Genomic DNA, 19,605 nt, shown 5'->3' on the forward strand with positions numbered 1-19,605 from the left:
ACTCGCATAGAAACTCACTTTAACGCCCCCCTCCGTCCATTACCCACATACATGAACAAAACGCAACCAACAGCAGATTCCCATCAGTCAGTGACGCACACGCATGATAAGTGAATGTTACGCAACACACACGCACAAACGGAGGGTCCCAGGTATTCCCAGAAACAGGGAAAGTCCTCTGTGTGTCAACAGAACACAGGTGACCTCCCCTCTTAATCCCTAACTCTTATTTCTTCCCTACCTTGCTAAATTATGGTCCTCCTTCTCTACCTGTTCTCTCTCTCTGCCTCCTCTCTTTACCTTCTATCTTTACCTGCTATCTTTATCTTCTATCTTTACCTTCTATCTTTACCTGCTATCTTTACCTCCTATCTGTACCTCCTATCGTTACCTCCTATCTTTATCTTCTATCTTTATCTTCTATCTTTACCTTCTATCTTTACCTGCTATCTGTACCTCCTATCGTTACCTTCTATCTTTACCTCCTATCTTTATCTTCTATCTTTACCTTCTATCTTTACCTGCTATCTGTACCTCCTATCGTTACCTTCTATCTTTACCTGCTATCTTTACCTGCTATCTTTACCTCCTATCTTTACCTGCTATCTTTACCTGCTATCTTTACCTCCTATCTTTACCTGCTATCTTTACCTGCTATCTTTACCTTCTATCTTTACCTCCTATCTTTACCTGCTATCTTTACCTTCTATCTTTACCTGCTATCTTTACCTCCTATCTTTACCTGCTATCTTTACCTTCTATCTTTACCTGCTATCTTTACCTTCTATCTTTACCTCCTATCTTTACCTGCTATCTTTACCTTCTATCTTTACCTCCTTTCATTACCTTCTATCTTTACCTCCTTTCATTACCTTCTATCTTTACCTTCTATCTTTACCTGCTATCTTTACCTTCTATCTTTACCTCCTTTCATTACCTTCTATCTTTACCTCCTATCTTTACCTGCTATCTTTACCTTCTATCTTTACCTGCTATCTTTACCTTCTATCTTTACCTCCTTTCATTACCTTCTATCTTTACCTCCTATCTTTACCTGCTATCTTTACCTTCTATCTTTACCTCCTTTCATTACCTTCTATCTTTACCTTCTATCTTACCTGCTATCTTTACCTTCTATCTTTACCTCCTTTCATTACCTTCTATCTTTACCTCCTATCTTTACCTGCTATCTTTACCTCCTATCTTTACCTGCTATCTTTACCTGCTATCTTTACCTGCTATCTTTACCTTCTATCTTTACCTCCTATCTTACCTTCTATCTTTACCTCCTTTCATTACCTTCTATCTTTACCTCCTATCTTTACCTGCTATCTTTACCTTCTATCTTTACCTCCTTTCATTACCTTCTATCTTTACCTTCTATCTTTACCTTCTATCTTTACCTCCTTTCATTACCTTCTATCTTTACCTTCTATCTTTACCTGCTATCTTTACCTTCTATCTTTACCTCCTTTCATTACCTTCTATCTTTACCTCCTATCTTTACCTGCTATCTTACCTTCTATCTTTACCCTCCTTTCATTACCTTCTATCTTTACCTTCTATCTTTACCTCCTATCTTTACCTTCTATCTTTACCTCCTTTCATTACCTTCTATCTTTACCTTCTATCTTTACCTGCTATCTTTACCTTCTATCTTTACCTCCTTTCATTACCTTCTATCTTTACCTCCTATCTTTACCTGCTATCTTTACCTTCTATCTTTACCCTCCTTTCATTACCTTCTATCTTTACCTCCTATCTTTACCTGCTATCTTTACCTTCTATCTTTACCTCCTATCTTTACCTCCTATCTTTACCTTCTATCTTTACCTCCTATCTTTACCTCCTATCTTTACCTTCTATCTTTACCTTCTATCTTACCTCCTTTCATTACCTTCTATCTTTACCTTCTATCTTTACCTCCTATCTTTACCTCCTATCTTTACCTTCTATCTTTACCTCCTTTCATTACCTTCTATCTTTACCTTCTATCTTTACCTTCTATCTTTACCTCCTATCTTTACCTCCTATCTTTACCCTCCTTTCATTACCTTCTATCTTTACCTTCTATCTTTACCTTCTATCTTTACCTCCTATCTTTACCTGCTATCTTTACCTCCTATCTTTACCTGCTATCTTTACCTCCTATCTTTACCTGCTATCTTTACCTTCTATCTTTACCTCCTTTCATTACCTTCTATCTTTACCTTCTATCTTTACCTGCTATCTTTACCTTCTATCTTTACCTCCTTTCATTACCTTCTATCTTTACCTCCTATCTTTACCTGCTATCTTTACCTTCTATCTTTACCTCCTTTCATTACCTTCTATCTTTACCTGCTATCTTTACCTTCTATCTTTACCTCCTTTCATTACCTTCCATCTGTACCTTCTATCTGTACCTTCTATCTTTACCTTCTATCTTTACCTCATTTCTTTACCTTCTATCTGTACCTGCTATCTTTACCTCCTATCTTTACCTGCTATGTTTACCTTCTATCTTTACCTCCTATCTTTACCTTCTATCTTTACCTCATTTCTTTACCTTCTATCTGTACCTGCTATCTTTACCTCCTATCTTTTACCTTCTATCTTTACCTCCTATTTTTACCTGCTATCTTTACCTTCTATCTTTACCTTCTATCTTTACCTTCTATCGTTACCTCCTATCTATACCTTCTATCTTTACCTCATTTCTTTACCTTCTATCTTTACCTCATATCTTTACCTCCTTTCTTTACCTTCTATCTTTACCTTCTATCTTTACCTCCTATCTTTACCTCCTATCTTTACCTCATTTCTTTACCTCCTATCTTTACCTGCTATCTTTACCTCATATCTTTACCTCATATCTTTACCTTCTATCTTTACCTGCTATCTTTACCTCCTATCTTTACCTGCTATCTTTACCTTCTATCTTTACCTCCTATCTTTACCTTCTATCTTTACCTCCTTTCTTTAAATCATATCTTTACCTCCTTTCTTTACCCTCATTTCTTTACCTCCTTTCTTTACCTCCTTTCTTGACCTTTTATCTTTACCTCCTATTTTTACCTTCCATCTTTACCTTCCATCTTTACCTCCTATCTTTACCTTCGATCTTACCTTCCATCTTTACCTCCTATCTTTACATTATATCTTTACCTCCTGTCTTTACCTTTTATCTTACCTCCTATCTTTACCTCCTATCTTTACCTTCCATCTTTACCTCCTATCTTTACCTCCTATCTTTACCTCGTATCTTTACCTCCTATCTTTACCTCCTATCTTTACCTCATTTCTTTACCTCCTATCTTTACCCCCTTTCTTTACCTCGTATCTTTACCTCGTATCTTTACCTCCATCTTTACCTCGTATCTTTACCTCGTATCTTTACCCTCGTATCTTTACCTCCTATCTTACCTCATTTCTTTACCTCCTATCTTTACCCCCTTTCTTTACCTCCTATCTTTACCTCCTATCTTTACCTCCTATCTTTACCTCCTATCTTTACCTCATTTATTTACCTCCTATCTTTACCTCATTTCTTTACCTCCTATCTTTACCTCCTATCTTTACCTCCTATCTTTACCTCATTTCTTTACATTATATCTTTACCTTCTATCTTTACCTTCCATCTTTACCTCCTATCTTTACCTCGTATCTTTACCTCGTATCTTTACCTCCTATCTTTACCTCATTTCTTACCTCCTATCTTTACCCCCTTTCTTTACCTCCTATCTTTACCTCCTATCTTTACCTCCTATCTTTACCTCCTATCTTTACCTCATTTCTTTACTTCCTATCTTTACCTCCTATCTTTACCTCCTATCTTTACCTACTTTTCCTACATCCTTTTCCCTCTTCCCTTTGTCATTCCCCAACTCTTACTTTTCTCTTCCTTCCATACATCCTCTCCCTCCTTTCTTCCCTAAACCGTTTCCTCCATCTCTACCTCATTCTCTAATATTCTGTCCTTCAAACACTCCTTTTCATTTGTCTCCTTACGTCCTTCTCTCCTCTTTCCTTCCCTACCTCTTTTCTCTCTGTCCCTTTTCCTACCTCCTTCCTTGCTCTCTCCCTAAGTCATTCCCTACTTCCTTTCCTTTTCCCTTCTTTACCTTTCCTTACTTCCCTGTGTTTCCCTATTTTCTCTACCACCTCTTTACCTCTTTTCTACTCTTTCCTCTCCTCACCTTCTGTACCTCCTTCCCTTTTTTGCTTCCCCCCACATTTGCTTTCCTTCCATCCCTCCAACTTTCCCACCTTTTGTTATCCCTGACCTCATACCTTTCTCTCTCCTTCTACCTCCGCCATCTTTTCATTATTTCATCTCTTTCGCTCCTTTGCTACCTTAATCCTCTCCATCCCTGCTTCTACCTCTTCCTGTCCTTCTTCTTACCACCCCCTATTTTTAACCTCCTCCGTCTCTCCCTGCCCTCCTCCTCTCTTTGTCTCCTCTCTACTTCCCATGTTCATGTTCTCTGTCCATTGTTGTTTTAGTCTTTTGCAAAATAATTATATTTCCATTTGACCAGCATATTATATATAACTGGTGTATTACTGAGTAGGGAAATAATTATGTTAACTAACCAATAATTTCAACTCAGCTCCTCAATCTCCTTCATTTTATCTCCCCTTTTTCCCTCCCTCGCTTCCCCCTCAAACGTCTCCCCTTCCTCGCCAACCGCCACCGTGTTTCCTCTCCCTCCCATTGAGCTGTTTGAGAGGCAGTGTAGTGTTCATTCGTTGTTGTCAAGGTGTGTGTGTGTGTGTGTGTGTGTGTGTGTGTGTGTGTGTGTGTTCCTGGAGTGTGTGTTACTGAGATGAAACAGAGTCACATGCCGCTGTCGTCTGGAGGCGGCGTCAAGGAGAACTGCTATCTACTGCTATCACACACACACCCTGACTTGGGTGTGTGTGTGTGTGTGTGTGTGTGTGTGTGTGTGTGTGTGTGTGTGTGTGTCAGGGCTGGGAAAGTCCCTGCTGTCCCCCTCTTCTACACACTCTTCTTTTGACCTCAGCAGCACGAACAGACTGCTGTCTGCTGGAGTCTTGTTGTCATGACACCCAGAAGCCCCCCCCCATCCCAACCCACAGTTTATTTTTATTTTTTTTAAAGAGCTTAATTAAAAAATCAATAAGCAAAACATAAATAAATCAAGGAAATATTAAAGCATACCTCATTTAGTTAAGTTGTGTCAAAAAGTGTAGTAGTATTGAGATATTAGGCAGTTAAAGGGTAACGTTGCGTAATATTCTTTAAAAGCAGGGTTAGTTAAAGTATGCACACACACACACACACACACACACGCACGCACACACGCACACACACACTGAAGTGTGTCAGGTATTGTTGTTTCTTACAGAGGAACTGTTGCGTTGCAATGTAACAGTTTGGAATGTGACCAGTTGTGCAGTTCGAAAGGAGGGTGCGTTCAACACATGTGACGTTCTGTACTGTTGCCCGCCATGTTGCCAGAAACCCCCCGTGAGAAAGTGAAGAGGAAGACAGAGAGCAAAAGTACTGTCGGGTACTATAATGTTAAAACTCTTCTTCTATTGTACCAGCACCAACTGTGGATTAATCTGCCGCTGAAAATCGTCCCCGACAAATGCACTGTTTCTTCATGTTTGTGTTTAAGTTATAAAAGTATTTATTATTATTAATATTAATAATAATCATTGCAGTGAGATGTTTTCAACTTGTTTCAATACAAATGAAACCGTTTCTAGAATTGTAAAGCAGCAAATGTAACTTTTCTGCCCTGTTCTCATTTCAAAGACTTGAAACTCATTTGTTTGGATTGAAAATATGTTTTTTAAACACAGTGCTAAAAGGGCAAGAAGGCCAAAAAACATCACATCTTGAGAAAGAAAGGCTCCGCACACATCAAAAAGACTTTAATTTTTATCCGGGGAAATGTTTGACTGAAGCCGAACTTCAGAGCTTATAATAACATGCAGTTATGCAGCACATGTGGGAAATGCACTTTATAATTGTGTCCCAAATACATCGGAAGCTCCAATAATTGTGATATTTTGGAATCACTTTCTTTAAAAGGTTTAGGTCTCAATAATCAAAACTGACTTAATAAGAAAGATGTGTTTTGCAGTGTGAAGTAGGAAGAGTTCACATTTGTATGTGTTTTTGAGCGAGCGCCCGGACGACCGTACAGAAGAGTGAAAGATGTCGAGAGAGTGCGAATAAAATAGTTGTGGAGAGAGTGAGAACGTTTGATGTGGAGAAGCTGCAGAAAAGTCAGAGCGCCGCCAAAAAAACAACACAGTTTGAGCTGCAGAAAGGACGAGGAGCATGTGGTGCGACAGATAGATCCAACTCACTAATGAGAACACACAGGCAGACGTCCACACACACACACACACACACACACACACACACACACACACACACACACACACACACAGAGTTCACAGGTAGACACAGATACTAAAAACAGAAACACAAATCCTCGTCCCTCCCTGCCTCTTCATTAAATCTCTCTCCCTGTGTCTCTCCAGCTAACGGCTACATCAGTGCCAGGGCCTCCCCGGGCCTCTCAGTGTCCAACGGCAACAGCCTGGGGAAAGTAGTCCGGGCTAAGTCTCCGCCCAGCCCTCAGATGGTCAACAGCCGCAAGCCGGACCTGAGGGTCATCACCTCGCAGAGCGGCAAGAGCCTCATGCAGCTGGTGAGGAGAACACAACTACGGCAAACACACGGGGACAATTTTAGTCGGGACCGAAAACTAACGTAGTCAAAGCTGGAGGAGAAAAGCGTCGGGTTTCTTAATTTTTGCAATATTTTAAAGACATAATCACAAATGTAGTCATCTTTGACGCTGTAACTATGATCGAATTTCCAATTTTTCCAAATGTAATCTCGGATGATTAAAGTTACTTATTTGTTGTAATCTGTTCACGTAATCCTGACTACATGTAATCCATTATATCTTTCTTTTTCTACTCCACTTGTTCTGGGGCGCCACCCGACCAGCCTCCAGCGAGGACCAACTTTCAATCCACATTTCTCTCGTACACGTTTTCCTGGCCTTTCGTTCAAGAACATTCCTCCACAGATAACTCTGAGCTCACGTGTTTAATCTGAATGATTGTGGGTTTAAATATGTTACCAGCATCAGCCTTCATTCACGTTAAATCCTCCGTTGCAGCCGACAGTGTAACGTCGTGGGATGTATCTCTGCGACCGCTTTAGTCACTTCATGCCAAGCTCTTCCATATTTAGCTGTCACAGTCCCAGTGGTGACTTACTACACTTACTACACTTACTACACTTGGAATGTTTTTTACTGCTAATTTCTTCAGCGGGACTTGAAGCTCAGAGGTGTTACACGTGTCCTTTAATTAAACCCGCCCACAGCAGGTCACCTCATGTGGCTGTTTCAGAGCTTTATTATGCTAGTGAGGAAATCTCACAAAATCACGGCCACTAAGGAACAGCTGGCATGAATCGGGTGGAAACGAGAAGTTGGTTCTTGCAGGTTTAGGAGAAGAACATGTGTCCCATTATGTCAAAGCTGCAGGGTTTCATTAGAAACTCTAAACCCAACGCATCCATGTCACACTGCCCAGTACTGCCATTCTTCATTTCATGTCTGTTTGTGTTGCTTCGACTTATCCTCGCTATTTCACATCTATTCTATGTTGTAGAATTGTGCTACTTTTGCACAATTCAACATCTGGATCCAATCTTTCCTCCAGCGGTCGACGGTGCAAAACTGAAGCTGTCGCGACATCCTGACAGCAGTGCATGACACAGATTATCAGTGCTGCTGTTCCTCTGCCGGCCCTCAGAGCTCCTCGCGCCGTTTACAAGATTCAACCTGAAGGAAAGCGACCAATCGGAGCCGAGGAGTCTCTAACGCGATGAAACTCCGATTGAACTTTTCGAACAAATCTAAATCCATATTCTGTTACAGCTTTGCCGCCTAACATGTGTAAAATAAACATATTGGTGAACTTTATAGCTGTAAAATGAGAAGGTTTGTGACCCAAACGTTCTCACTTCACAGCGATGCACTCCCCACTACACTTTAGATGTTATTCTAATGTTGTTCATATTTTACTGCAGTCAGTTGTCGCAGAAACGTAACGGTCCGCTGTCTTTTACCCCCCCCCCCTTCCCCCGCCGTGCAGACAGAGGAAGAGCTGGAGTTGGTGAGTGAGGTGAATAGACTTTTCTTTAGCCTCGTGGATGTGGTGTGATCTCACTGAGCATGAGCCAGAGCATGCGTCCCGCCTGGGCCGACGAGAGTAGAAGAAGAGCAGTCAGAGCGTCAGACACACGGTGGACCGATCAGCTGGTCGCCCTGCTTCACTGCAGACTCTGTCCCATCGCAGCGCTGCACTTGAGTCGAGTCACGATCTCCGACTTGCTCGACACTTGACTCCCAAACTTCACTTCAAAGTTTCAAGTTTACCGGGTGGACTTCCAGAATAATACATGACCTGTGGAAGTCCTCCTCAGTGGAAGGACCTGGCTTTCATTACGCAGAAACACTTTAAAAAGGAGATGCTGCGTTATTGAAAGCATCACTCAGTCCACATGCAAATCATTTGAGGAACAATATTCATGAATACATTTAGACTTTAGATTAGAAAGTAACAATCTCAGGTAGATCTGAAGCGGCAGCCGGCTGACTTAGCTTAGCTTAAAGCTAGCTTTGAAGGCTCACTGATTGTTTAATCTGTACAATAAGTACATCCTGCTCAGCGTACAGACATCTAATATCTAATTTATGGGAAGCAAATTAACACATTTCCCAAAATGTCAAACTATGACTGACTTTCTTACTAAGGGAGGGCTCTCATACACGAGTGGCTTCAGTGGGATCAGTTGCATTTTGTGACATAAATAATGTCAGAAATTATTATTATTTTAAAGGCAAAGCGACAAAACTTGTGTGCGTTTATATAATGGCGGTTACGTTAGAGCTTAAAGTGACATTTGTGCAGCACAAACAGTCTGTCGAGGGACCCGGAGCGACCAGCTGACTCGCTGTGTGTGAAAGCTGCTCAGCATGTGCATGTTTGGTTTCATCTGAGTGCCGATGCTCCGAGGATCAGAGTGAAGAAACATCACAAAGTCTCCAACCTGAATCACAGACGGACACGCTGACCCCCCCCCCCACACACACACACACACACACACACACACACACACACACACACACACACACACACACACACACACACACACACACACACACGCCGACATGTGTTCATGCATATTTCTCTGCATAAACACACACCTGAAAACAAAACACACACCTCACGTTGTGTTTTCATTCCTCACATTCCTCTCTGCACACGTCTGCACACACGCAGGTCTTCTACACAAACACACTCCTCTCTCCGCCGTCAGCCTCGTCCATGCATGCGTTTCCCCCGTCGGCATGATTCTCCAGCACGGCGTCGCCTCTCATAACACCTTCCGCCGTGACGCTACAGAACACAAGCGCCCGGCCCTGGTCGACGCCGTTGCCGTGCCAACGCCACCTTGAGATGCGAGACACTTCTCATCTCGCACGCAGATGTTAAAGTGTCACCGGAAAGTTAAACGCCTCAGAGAGAAGTGAGGCGCTTGGGTTTTCTCACAGGGAGCAGAAGCATAAAACATCTCCCACTGTCCTGCAGACTAAGTGACGGAGCAGTGGTCACGTCTTCACTGACGTTTGTTTATTCATCTGGATTTAATCTGCCAATAAAACCTCAAACTGAAAGTTAATAAGAGTTTCTGCACTTCAGTGACATCTCAGGAAATGTAATTGTTTTGTGTTTCGAGCTGTGTTCCAGTAGTAATAGTGTAATGAAGTAGTTCTCTCTGCTGTACAGTGGAGAGCACATGCTAACCATTATCATTACTGCTGCTGAAGTCATGTGCCGTGAACTCCTGCACTCATTACGCCCTTATAAGGAGAGAAAGACGTGATTCGTTGTACACCCGGACCAGGTTTTCTCACGACACCGGATCCAAAGATCCAAGTGTTTGTGATGGATGTGTGTGTTTTACACAATCACACACTTTTCAATCTTCCTATATGTAAACCTGAAGTCCTTAACGGGGACATGTCCCATGTCGCATGTCCCATGTCACATGCAGGCTCATTAGTTATGCATGAGTTAACTGCACTGTACGCAGGAGGATAATTGTGCAGAGAGTGAGTTTTATACATCGTTACCTCAGGTTTGCTTTTATATATTAAGTTCTTGAATAAATCACACTCCTCTGGAGACCCCGGGGACCCCCCCTCTGGCCCCCTCTGGCCCCCCTCTGGCACTCAGATCCCACTGTAGCAGTAATGGCCTCTTCCACTTCCTGTGTCTCAATTTTCACCTTCCACCATCCTTCTCTGTGTCTTCCCAGAATGCTCAGCGGCTAGGCGGCTCCCAGTCGCTCACCACACCAGTGGTCTCCGTGGCAACACCCAGTCTCCTAGCGCCCTTCTCTGGCATGCAGACGGCCTACAACACTGGTAAGACAGCGAAGGCAGCGCCCCACCCCCCACCCCCCTCAAACTGAAGCTGTCTGTTTACATCAGGGCAGGAGAGGCAACACGATGTCCACCAGGAATAAGTTCATGAAGAGGAAGAAGATATAGTTGCATTATGTCATGAAATATCTTAAGTGTCATGTGGACAGACTCGCAGTGTGATGCCACAAAGCACTATGAATATTCACTTTGTTCATTGTGTGAGAGCTTCTGGAATGATTCCACTTCAAAGGTCTCCATTAATATGGATTATTCCTGATTAATATTGATGCTCCAGAAAGTTGTATGATGTAAAACAATCCCCCCCCCATCAACCCTTTCTTTCTCTTTTCCTCCCTCCATCCTTTAATCTCAGAGTACCAGCTGACGAGCGCAGATCTCACAGCGCTCCAGACGTTCACACCATCAGGGCTGGTGCCTGGCAACATGGCTGCCTGGCAACAGCAACCAGCCGTCTCCCAGCAACAGCAGCAGCAGCAGCAGCAGCAGCAACAGCAACAGTCTCAGCAGCTGAGCTTGGCATCGCTCAGTAACTTGGTGTAAGCTACTTTTTCTTCATTCAACAAACTCATCAATTAGATCGATTTCCCGACCTTTGACCTTTTCCACTTAAACATGCGAGCGGTAGACTTTCCATCAGCGCCGCGCGGTCAGCTGCTTCAGTGCGCCAGCTGTAAGTCAGTGCACATAAAACACTTGAAGCACCTTTCCCATACGGAGCCGTAGCATCACCCCAGCTGTGGTTGATTCATCTTAGTGGTGACCTAGATACTCCCCACCCACCACCCACCCCCGCTCAGCTCCGACTCCCACTGGAGTCCCACTCTGATTTAGCTCCTGGTAGCGAGGCGAGGCTGCTCGCTGTGTTATCCGGCACACAAGACACACAGGATTTGAAACTCTAAGAGCTGGACTGACTTCGCAACCTCAAAAGAAGAAGTTCTTACTGCAAAGCTCTTCTTGTTTGGCCAACTCGTAAACGATGGCGAGGATGTAATGTCAGTTATAGAAGGAGCATCCTGCAGGACGCGTTCAGGACCACTGAGCTGAGCTGGTTATTTAAAGTGTCCCCTTAAAGTGCATCTCTGGTTAGCTCAGAATGAACCCCAACCCTACTTGTGATATACAGTAGGTGTCCCTTATTTCCCGCCTGTGCCACTTAGAGTCTGGGAGCGCTACTGCAGCTATATCCCCCCCCCCCCCCCCCCCCCACACACTTTGAAGTAAGTAAAATAACAACTGGAAAGCTTTAATTTCTGGTGATTTACTGCTTTTCATCTTTTCTGTTAGTAATGTCTTCATGATTTCTGCATTTTAAACAGTTTTCTGGCCTTTTCTTAGTTCTTTTCGACGTCTCATGTTGCTTTGAAAACTGTTTTTATTAGCTGATACATTCTGATAATTACGACCGACTCTTCTCAATGTCTTACATTATGTTATCTACTCTCTGTTAGCATTACATGTAGCTGCCATCAGTAAGACTCCAAAGCTAACCTCTCCTGAGCCGGGCACATGTGTGTCGTAGCGGTTTAGCTGTTAGCGTCTTTGTGTGAGCAGCCGGGCTGTGCTAGGCTAACCTGTGGATGGGGGAGCAGCTTATAACTGCCTCTTGTTTTGTCCTCCCTCCCTCCTTTTTCTCCACAGCATGTGGGGTGCAGAGAAACAGAATGCAGAGATGGTTAACTGCATCTCCAATTTTGCTGCTAACCTGAGGTGAATGACATGATAGCATCTCGTGCTACGCAGCGCTGCCATGCATTTGATCTGTAATCCTGCTACTCACAGGTTTAGTTATGAGCCAAATAACCCAAAGAAATGACAAACGTGAAGCCTTCTGTCCTTTCCATCTGTATGTTGAATGTGAAGGCTGTTGTTACTTTGCTGTCTTTACTTCATTGCTCTTTCGGTTTGAAGCGGCATCAGTTTACTGGCGTGGTTGTGAGCGTCTGCACCTAAAGCTTAGATCTGAAGCTCTTTGGAAGTGTCACAAACAAAGAGGAAGACGCTGCAGTGTGACAGCAGCTAGCTTCTCCAACGTAGGCGTCTCTGGATGCTGCTTTCACTCCCAAACACCGGCCCAGTGCACAGCTGTGCGCCTCTCGCATGCTTCCTGCATTCAAATGTTACTTTTCAGCCATTTAGCTGTCACAGTCAGCTGACAGACTTCTATTCCTCAGACACAGCAGCAAATAAAAAGAATAATTTAGATGTAGCTTAGCTGTCAAAGCCACTTATATCGATAGATAACGTTAAATGAAATGCAGCTTGATAAGTGTGTAACGTTCCTGGGTCTGCTTTAATTCTGACAGTCTTTGGTGGCTACACACTGAAGCCCTCTTGCTGCTGATGTGCTGTTTGTTTAGAACAATCTCGGCTGCAAATATATATCTTTGCATAAATGTAATGTAGGAGACTGTAGGTGCAGCTGCACGGACTCTCCATCGCAAAAAAAGAAAATGGAAGATAACAGAAGTGTGTTTAATAAAAGACGCTTGAAGTAACGCGAGCTGTCAGCGGCGAGACGCTCTCTGTGTTCTCTGTCTGACAAGCTGAAAATTGTCCATGAAAATATGATAATAGGTTGTTTGTTATTGTATGCAACAGCTGTGGCTCCTGGGGGTTGAGCTTCTTCTGAGAAAGCAGTGTATAGTTAACACTCAGACGCAGCAGAGCGCTTCATATCGCCTCGTAACCGTTGACAAATATTCGTCCAGATTGCATGAAACCGTTCAGCAGACAGATTCGTTAAAAACAGCAGCAGAGTACGAGCTGAAAGAATCCAACTGTTCCTCTACATACAAGGTAGTGACACAACTCATCTTAAGGGTTACTTATTACTTACAAGCAGAGATAGTCATAACTAGCATTCAGCACTTTGTGTGTGTAGATTTAAACTCACCAGCAGTTACATTACATAATGCCTCATGTACATATTTAAACATGAACACTTGTAATAATAATAATAATAATAATAATAATAATAATAATAATAACTTTATTTGTATAGCACCTTTCATACAAGAACTGCAGCCCAAAGTGCTTCACAGCAAAAACATAACAATTAGTACAAGATTAGAATAAGAGCATTTACAGTCTGAAGTACCATTATAAAAATAGCAGAATTAAAATAGTATAAAATAACATTGGCACACCATTCTTGTAAATGTTTTAAACTATCAGAGACATATTTTGAAAGCATGAGATCAACAATGGGCCCCTGTGGCCCTTCAACTGGTTTACTCCCTTTGCTACACATTATTTACGTTTACAGCGTCGACCTCTTTAATTACCTTTTAACGTACAAAACACAGACGTCTCCGTGAGTCCACATTCTTTTGGCAGAATCTTGGTTAAAGCCCGCTTCATAAACAAACCCCAGTTTGTTAAGTTTTATGAAACCTATCGGTTAAAGACAGTTTTTCTCCAATATATTCTTTAATCTTTCACTTTTCCACTAATTGTGTAAAGAACATGTAAACACATTTATCAGAGAAACTTCTTCTTGTTCCCGTGGTAACACCGTCTGTTTGATCTCAAGTTTTTCAAAAATACACACTCTGAAAATGTATCCTAGTTACCTTTACACATTCAATGTTAAACCAGTAATAATTCACCATTAAAAGGCTAAGATAAAAATATATAAAATATCACCATTAAAAGGCTAAAGTAAAGAGATATAAAATATCACTATTAAAAGGCTAAAGTAAAGAGATATAAAATATCACCATTAAAAGGCTAAAGTAAAGAGATATAAAATATCACTATTAAAAGGCTAAAGTAAAGAGATATAAAATATCACCTTTAAAAGGCTAAAGTAAAGAGATATAAAATATCACCATTAAAAGGCTAAAGTAAAGAGATATAAAATATCACCATTAAAAGGCTAAAGTAAAAAGATATAAAATATCACCATTAAAAGGCTAAAGTAAAGAGATATAAAATATCACCATTAAAAGGCTAAAGTAAAGAGATATACAATATCACCATTAAAAGGCTAAAGTAAAGAGATATAAAATATCACCATTAAAAGGCTAAAGTAAAGAGATATAAAATATCACCATTAAAAGGCTAAAGTAAAGAGATATAAAATATCACCGTTAAAAGGCTAAAGTAAAGAGATATACAATATCACCGTTAAAAGGCTAAAGTAAAGAGATATAACATATCACTATTAAAAGGCTAAAGTAAAGAGATATAAAATATCACTATTAAAAGGCTAAAGTAAAGAGATATAAAATATCACTATTAAAAGGCTAAAGTAAAGAGATATACAATATCACCATTAAAAGGCTAAAGTAAAGAGATATACAATATCACTATTAAAAGACTAAAGTAAAGAGATATAAAATATCACCATTAAAGGCTAAAGTAAAGAGATATACAATATCACTATAAAGATAAAGTAAAGAGATATAAAATATCACCATTAAAAGGTAAAGTAAAGAGATATACAATATCACTATTAAAAGATAAAGTAAAGAGATATAAAATATCACCATTAAAAGGCTAAAGTAAAGAGATATAAAATATCACCATTAAACGGCTAAAGTAAAGAGATATAAAATATCACCCATTAAAGGCTAAAGTAAAGAGATATAAAATATCACTATTAAAGGCTAAAGTAAAGAGATATAAAATATCACTATTCAAAGGCTAAAGTAAAGAGATATAAAATATCACCATTAAAAGGCTAAAGTAAAGAGATATAAAATATCACCATTAAAAGGCTAAAGTAAAGAGATATAAAATATCACCATTAAAAGGCTAAAGTAAAGAGATATAAAATATCACTATTAAAGGCTAAAGTAAAGAGATATAAAATATCACTATTAAAAGGCTAAAGTAAAGAGATATAAAATATCACCATTAAAAGTAATATAAACAGTACTTGTGTTGATGTGAGTCATGAAGTGGGGAAGCTTCATGCTGATATCTGTTAGTTACATGTATGACCCTGTTCACCTGTAGTGTGTACAACATGTATGAATGTTACAATACATATCTTTAAAGGAGCTTTTCTCTAAAGGAGCTTTTTCTCACACTCTTCAGCAGAAATCTCCACTTCAGTAGCACTTACATACACCAAACTTTCCACTTTCATTCCTCTCTATATTCTGAAGCTTTGTGCAGAGGGCTTTGTTCACATGTCACTCACAGCTCATGTTATACACGCTACACTAACTACATGCAGGAGATGCACTAAGTTCTGTGTGCTGACAGGATTTAGTGATTTATGGAGTGATACAAAGACAGATCCAGAATCTGTACAAACCTTTGACATGTGAACAACATGAAACACTTTGAACCTGCTTCATCCAGAGGCTGTTATATATATATATGATGATTTTACTGAGTAAGCAGGACTTTGATTTCTTTTGCTCTCAGGTTTACGTGTTGTGTGTGGGATCACAATGTCTGTCACTGAACCCTGCGGATACGTGGAAAGCTTTCCCTGTGCATCAAACTGTTCTCTCGGCAGAAGGGGAAATTGTGCCGTCTTCGGCCAGCCTGGGCAGTCTGGGCACTTCTGCAGCCCAGACTGCTCCGGCTTGTTTTTATTTATTTTTTTATTTCTCTGAAGCGAGCAAACAAGCTCTTCCAATCAAACAGTGAATGACGGTTTGGCTGCGAGCCTCGCCTTCGCTGTCGTCCACACTTTAACTCGCCACGCGCTCCACGAGGAAATTATTTCTGTCATCTTATCCTCTCTGATCCCCCGCTTTTTAATCATTCCTCTTCCTCTACTTCCCGCTTATTTCCTGCTCTTTTGTCAGAATCGGTTTAATTTGGCGTACACCTGTTGACTCTCGTCCTCCCCCCTCACTCGCCAATCTAAATGTTAATGTCACGGCTGCCACCCCCTCCCTGCAGAGCCTGTCTTTCGGCTGGTTTTCCTGTTTATATAGAATCGCTCTCCGGATGCCGTTTGTTGTTTGTCTCCTCGCTGAGTCGATGTGTTATCAACAGACGGGGCTTCCATTTGGGACACTTCAGCAGGAAACAAAACAACTTCTCGGGACGTTGTCTGCCACTGCGTCATTGTTGTTTTGTCCATCTGATTCGTCCATGTACACGACTACAACTCAGTGTGCAGCAAACACAGTGCACAAAGTGTTTCATTGGTGGCTGAAGTTTCTCCCACTTTTTACTTTTTATTTTCTCGTTTTTCACCCACAAAAACACATTTTGTCTTTCTCAGTGTGTGTTTCTCAACCTGTCCCCCCCCCCCCTCTCTCCGCTGTGGTTTAAGAGGAAAAACAACACTTGCAGACAGTGCACACACTGCTAAATTGCTTACAGGACACGCTGCTTGTCGGCAGGGCACATTGCACACATGCTATCAGAGGCTGCTCAGTAAAACCTCCCAGAGGAATCTGTTCTCCCAGAATACACATTAGAAACCACAGAGAACCTGCAGCGGCTTCATTAGGCGTCCTGAAGATACTAACAGCACCAAACATACAGTGTGTGTAGTCGTACAGGATGCTTACAGGTTAACTTGTGCCACGTTTACATATTACACTGTGCTTGCAGATGTGACACGTGTCTGCTTACCAGGACCAAGCTGCCGGATGCTTACACACACATGATAACTGCTTTTACCATAAATTCTCAAATAACAGACGAAGTAAAAGCTTAAAGGGGGAAAAACTAAATTTGCAGCATCCGTCCAATAAGGGCAGTTCATCTAAAGTCTGCAAATTGTGCATTATTTCCTTCAGTCAAACAGCAACAACTGCTTCTGTCTGAAAAACACCGTTTGAGAATTTACGGTTTATTCCTGTTACTGATGATTCCCATTGGCCTGATGGAAGCCGATGATGTCCTGTTTGTTGGGGTTGACTGTACGAATGCATTGTGTGTCAGCAGCTTTAACACTTCCTGCTCTCTAACAACACGTCTGAAGCAGCTGTTGAGCCTTTTTGTTTTTCTCTAGTAACCACGTCTGGACTGGTGACCGGCCTCCGCCCCTCTGTGTCCCTGCTGTTGGAGCTCTTTTTAAACTTGCTTGTCTCTTTTTCCCCCCCCTCCCTCCACAGCCTGGCCTCTCAGTCCAACTTGCTCTTTGGCAGGGAGGAGGGCCTCTGCTGGTACTGTACTCTCTACTCTTCAGCCTCACAGATACAGCACGCTGCCTTCCCAAAATATCTGCTGCACGGAGGAGCCTCAGCGCAGCTTCAAAAGTGTGACGGAAAAGTTTAGTGCTGAAATGAAGAGACTGAAGATTAAAGGAGATTAATCAGGAATGATTCCTTTGGGGACAATCAGGCAGAAGCAAATGAACATGGATGGATGTAACGTAGCTAAATATATTATAGTGAACTATGATACAAATGTATCGCAGCATTAAGTATTTGAAAAGGAGCACAAGGAACATCATTAACTTCACAGACTTTGTAAAACAGCTGCTGATTTATCTCCACTTTAAGTCTGAGTTAAGGTCCAAAAACACTGGATCCTATATTTCCCATGATGCAACCATGGCATCTTCTCATTAGTGTTGAGCTTTACGTCCCACTTTGTAATGGGGGCTTCCTGGTTGTTTACTGATGGAGTGCCCCTTTAAACATGCACAGATACAATTACCATGGCTGCAAACAGCGCTGACCGCTATTAGTCAAATTCAGCAGCAAACTTTTAATCACGTCCGACACATTGTTGTCTTCAGTAAATCTGTCTGAAGGTAATTTATCTTCAGAGTTCTTGTGCGGCTCGTCGGTCCTCAGAGAAGCAGAGCATTTTGGGAAACACGGCTGTATCTCATCACACTGCACTGTAACCAAGTGTCTGCTTCTGGCTGTGCTCGCTGTGTTGTTGGCGCTCGGGGGGGGGTAGCCTGCCGCTCTCGCCTTCATCACTGTCACCGGCCCGCTGACTCTGCCGTTTTCTCGCCATAGCAACGCCGCCCCCGTGGCACCGCCATCCATCTACCTGCGTCGGCCTGAGCCACGACGCGCAGGTTTGATGAGGTGGGAAACGCGAGAGAGGGACTGAGCCTCGCCGCCACCGAGGGATCTGTGTCCGTGTGAGAGTAGGGTAGAAGGAGCGTTTGTATGTAAGCCAGCGAGAGTGCACGAGTTTAAGTGCGTGTGTGTCAGACATTGAGCAAGACAGCGAGCACATTTGAGTGCCGCAGACCCGGATCGCCTGGAGGAACGCTATCTTAAATTCCCCTCTCAGTCTGCCAGTAATTGAGGGAATATTAGAGATACAGTGCTGCAGATGGCTCACGATATGACATATTAGAACACACCCGAGGGGCGAATCGCAGTAATTGGGAGCTTCAAATGCAGATCGACCGTGTCAAGCAGGGAGAGAGAGAGAGAGAGAGAGAGAGGGGGAACTAGCACAATCCGAACAATCCTGTCGACACCGTCAAAGGAGCGAGCCACAGTGCAGCGTCAACAGCCGGTGTCAGCCTCGGTGACAGGTTCTCCTCAGCCTCCAGCCAGCAGAGGTGGAGGCTGAGTGTGAGGGCGGAGGGGGCGGATCACAGAGTCGTGGCAGGGAGAAGCACCGACACTGACGTAGACGTGAAGCTTTCTGGCACCTGACTCTGTCCCGAGAAGTTAAGGAAAGTGTGTTTTTAAAAAATGATGATCCCAGTACCAATGGAAGTATCCGGTTGGAGCGCGGCCGGGCTTCACCTCTCCTCCGTCTGTACGGTGTGGAGCTGCTGGTGGTCGGCCGATCAAGTGTCCAATTAACTCAAAGAACACCTGCGATGATCAGCTGCGAGCAAAACATACAAATAGTCCTTTTTTACCTGTATGGAGTACAGATACCAGCCCTGATGGCTACAGCATCTGGGGATTCGACTAACAAGTAAACCCCTAAAGATGGGAGATGGGATTAGAACCCCCCCCAAAAGTCCAGACGCTGCCGGTGAATAAATCTGTGTCGAACAGACGGCAGAGCTGCGTGGAAAACAGCTGCCCACTCATTCATTTCAATGAGAGCGATGTGTTGACGCTCTGCTGCAGCAGCGTCCGGCTGCAGGGAAGCTCAACTTCTGCCACGACGATGCGACGTCATCCAGAATACTTGAAACACATTCCTGGGAGATGTTTTCTAACATGAACAGCATATTTCTACTGTTTCAAGCCAT

At 42.4% G+C, this 19,605-nt stretch overlaps 1 protein-coding gene across 12 annotated transcripts in view; it reads left to right on the forward strand.

The window, feature by feature from the left end:
• mef2d (myocyte enhancer factor 2d) overlaps positions 1-19,605 on the forward strand; it is a 91,393-nt gene that overhangs the window by 66,109 nt on the left and 5,679 nt on the right. For 6 of the 12 annotated variants that reach the window (XM_029450757.1, XM_029450750.1, XM_029450751.1 and 3 more), the window contains 6 exons: positions 6,505-6,674; positions 8,140-8,169; positions 10,370-10,478; positions 10,852-11,035; positions 12,141-12,209; positions 17,537-17,587. In XM_029450757.1, coding sequence (XP_029306617.1) covers positions 6,505-6,674; positions 8,140-8,169; positions 10,370-10,478; positions 10,852-11,035; positions 12,141-12,209; positions 17,537-17,587 — 613 coding nt within the window. The remainder of the gene's footprint in view (positions 1-6,504; positions 6,675-8,139; positions 8,170-10,369; positions 10,479-10,851; positions 11,036-12,140; positions 12,210-17,536; positions 17,588-19,605) is intronic. The other 6 variants (XM_029450747.1, XM_029450753.1, XM_029450748.1 and 3 more) reach the window with 6 other exon arrangements.

The sequence above is a fragment of the Cottoperca gobio genome, chromosome 16 (genome assembly GCF_900634415.1).
Source record: "Cottoperca gobio chromosome 16, fCotGob3.1, whole genome shotgun sequence".
In the NCBI taxonomy this organism is placed as follows: Eukaryota; Metazoa; Chordata; class Actinopteri; order Perciformes; family Bovichtidae; genus Cottoperca; species Cottoperca gobio.